General features: G+C 40.8%; 1 protein-coding gene across 1 annotated transcript; it reads left to right on the forward strand.

Annotated features, from left to right (window-relative positions):
- Window positions 1-1,768: 1,768 nt before the first annotated feature.
- Window positions 1,769-2,464, forward strand: TGIF2LX (TGFB induced factor homeobox 2 like X-linked). The gene has a single exon (XM_007958087.1). The coding sequence runs from the start codon at window positions 1,769-1,771 to the stop codon at window positions 2,462-2,464; it is 696 nt and encodes a 231-aa protein (XP_007956278.1).
- The last annotated feature ends 467 nt before the right edge of the window (window positions 2,465-2,931 follow it).

Here is a 2,931-nt window from a genome sequence, read left to right on the forward strand (position 1 = left end):
ATGTGGTTTGGTAACATCGCGACTGTGCCTTTTTACTTGTCAACCTTGGGGCTTCTCAGCCTCAGCAGCCAGCGGCTGTCTGAGTGAAGAAATGCCTCTAGCTCCAGTGGGCCGGGAGCATGAGGCAGAGCTGGACCCCAAGCTTGAGGGGCTTTCACCCAGCCCCTAGAGCCTGGCACTTTGAACTTGGACTTAAAGCCTCTAAATTGTGAGAATAAACTCCTGTTTGTTTAAGCCATCCCATTTGTGATATGTTTCCTGTCAGAGCAGCACTAGGTAACCAGAAGAGGCGAGCATATGTAAGTGGGTAATAGTTGTAGGAAGCAAGTTCTCCTCATGCATGTGAAATCTTATCTATTCTAGAAACCCACCCACCCACAAAGGGGAAAGCAACAAACATAAAAACAGTGGAAGTAGTAGCACTCTCTTCTACAATATTCCAAGGGATATCTTCAATTGTAGGGAATTTATGCACTTAGTGTTTGGTGGGAGTTGTATTAAAACATCCATCAATTAGATTCAACTGGATACTTCAATAGGTCTCAACAGGAGTAAATTTTAAGTTGGGGAAGTTAACACCATTAAGTTTACAAAGAAACAAAGAATCAGCAGATGATATTCTGATATCCAGCCCAGTAATACAAGATAAAAACTCTTAAGGGGCAAATGCCTATGGTCTCCACCATACAACCTGTGGATAATATATGATGCAGGAGTTTCTTCTGAAACATCTCTGAAATGAATAATAAACAATACTATAGAGTACCCTTGAGAAATCAGAGCTGATGATTGTTCTCCATGTGGGTTATAATAGTCTTCAAAGAATCAACCCTTGTTTTTCAACACCTGAAATTAAAATATAAAATTTGTGAAGTATTTTCCTCTGATTTAGACAATGTTTTCTATGCACTAAGTATCAAAAAAGAGTAAAATAATCTAATTACAGGTCAATGTTATCTCTTGAATCTTATATGTTCAACGTTCCTAAGAAGTCCCTGAATATTTGACAGAAACTTCATGAAGAATTATCACAAATGTGTATCAGAACTCAAAGTATAAACATACAGATCCTGGTGGCATTGAACGGTTATAGTGAAGTCATGCTAAAGCCAAAAATTTCAAAGCCATAGAAGAGGAAAAATCAAGAGCATGGAGTTTCAAAAGTAAATCTCTAGTTAAAATTACTCTAAAGATTGCCTTTGCACGTGGAAGGGAGGAGTCAGAAGACACCACTTCCTCTCTCTTTTTATTGAGCTTAATAGCTAAGAGGTAACTTGTTTCTATTATATGTAGACCATCCAGTGATGCAGTTATAAGGAACAGTAAAGCAGTAAGAACAGTATCAGAGTAAAATCAAAAAGGAAGAAAATGAGGTGCTTGTACACAAGCCAGATGTAAAACTAATAGGAATAGACTTAATCAGTTACCAGAAATTGATAACCACAGCAGAGAAATACAGCTCTGGAGAGCTAGTAAATAGCTATACTACACGGATGAAAATGAGAACTTGCACAAAAAATGGAAGACTAGTGGAGGGAGGCGGGGCCAGGAAGAATGGGGAGGAGTGGGGTGGGGTAAAAGAATGTGATGACATAGAGCTGGCTGAGTGGTAGCTACTAGCAACACTGTTTACCCGACCTGTTATGCGAAGGTGAGCTTGGAGGCTCCGGAGGCCTGCAAATATCTTCTTTATAGGCTTTCCTAGACTAACGTTCATCTTATCTCTGCTGTCTCCTAGTCTTAAAACCGTGAAGTCGGCCTAAGGAACATGGAAGTCCCTGGGGAAAGCCTGCCGGAGACCCAAATTCTGGCCCAAGAAACCACAATCATTTTGAATACTAACGCAGGTAGAGATAGAACTCTTGCCTCATCTGAAAGCAGGAAGAATCGGAAAGGATACTTTCCCCCGGAGTCCGTGAAAATCCTTCGTGACTGGCTGTATGAGCACAGGTTTAAGGCCTACCCTTCACAGAACGAGAAGCAAATGCTGTCAGAGCAGACCGGTTTGAATTTCCTGCAGATTGCTAACTGGTTCATCAACGCCCGCAGAAGAATTCTCCCAGAAATGCTTCAACAGGATGGATATGACTTCAACCAGGTCACCATGACCCACCTAAAAGGCAAGGCTGTTGATATGACTAACATGCACAGCACTGATCCATCTACGCCTGCCAAGGCAGGGTCTAGAGATCCAGGCACGGCACAATGCCTGTTCCTGTGTCCTCAGCCAAGAAGGCTAGAGTCAGGGGAGAAGTTTTCACATCCAGTGTCGGTCTCAGGCCAGAAACTGAAGGACGAGCCAAAGAAGGTCATGATTTCTACCGGAGAATCCCTGCCGATGTCTTCTGAACCCATATCAACAGAAGAGTATGAGGATTTCAGCAACTTCCAGCTACTAGTTGATGTAGCTGTACAAAGGGCTGCCGAACTGGAGCTCCAAAAGAAGAAAGAGTCTAGTCCATAATTTCACGTCTCTGAAAAATCCACGTAGTCAGTCTCGTGTCTATGACAAAAAATAAAATAGGCTCAAGTATTCTATTGTTACTTTGTTTTTACATTTTGAATTACTTTTCCATTTAATATATTTGTATTGCTGGAAGTGGAAATGTTAAAAAACTTCAAGCAGTTGACACTTAGAAATAATTTTGGTGTCCTGGAGAGACTTCTCATTACACTATCTCAAGTACAGGGAGATTTTCAACAAGAACAAAAAGCTATTCCTCCAGAAACCTGTTATTAAACTCCACTTATATTAGGCAAATAATGATTGAGGAGCCTGTGGCTAAAATTAGACTCTAGCCTCAGTTTCCGCTCTTGCTTTGGAGTGAAATAGATCATGTTGGTTCTCTATTTTTTTTTTTTTTAATTGTGATTTGGGTGAAGATTTACAGAGCAAATTCACTTTCCATACAGCAGGTCACATATACTTTG

This window comes from Orycteropus afer, unplaced genomic scaffold, assembly GCF_000298275.1.
Source record: "Orycteropus afer afer isolate SDZICR_OR568_19922 unplaced genomic scaffold, OryAfe1.0 scaffold00847, whole genome shotgun sequence".
Taxonomy (NCBI): domain Eukaryota; kingdom Metazoa; phylum Chordata; class Mammalia; order Tubulidentata; family Orycteropodidae; genus Orycteropus; species Orycteropus afer.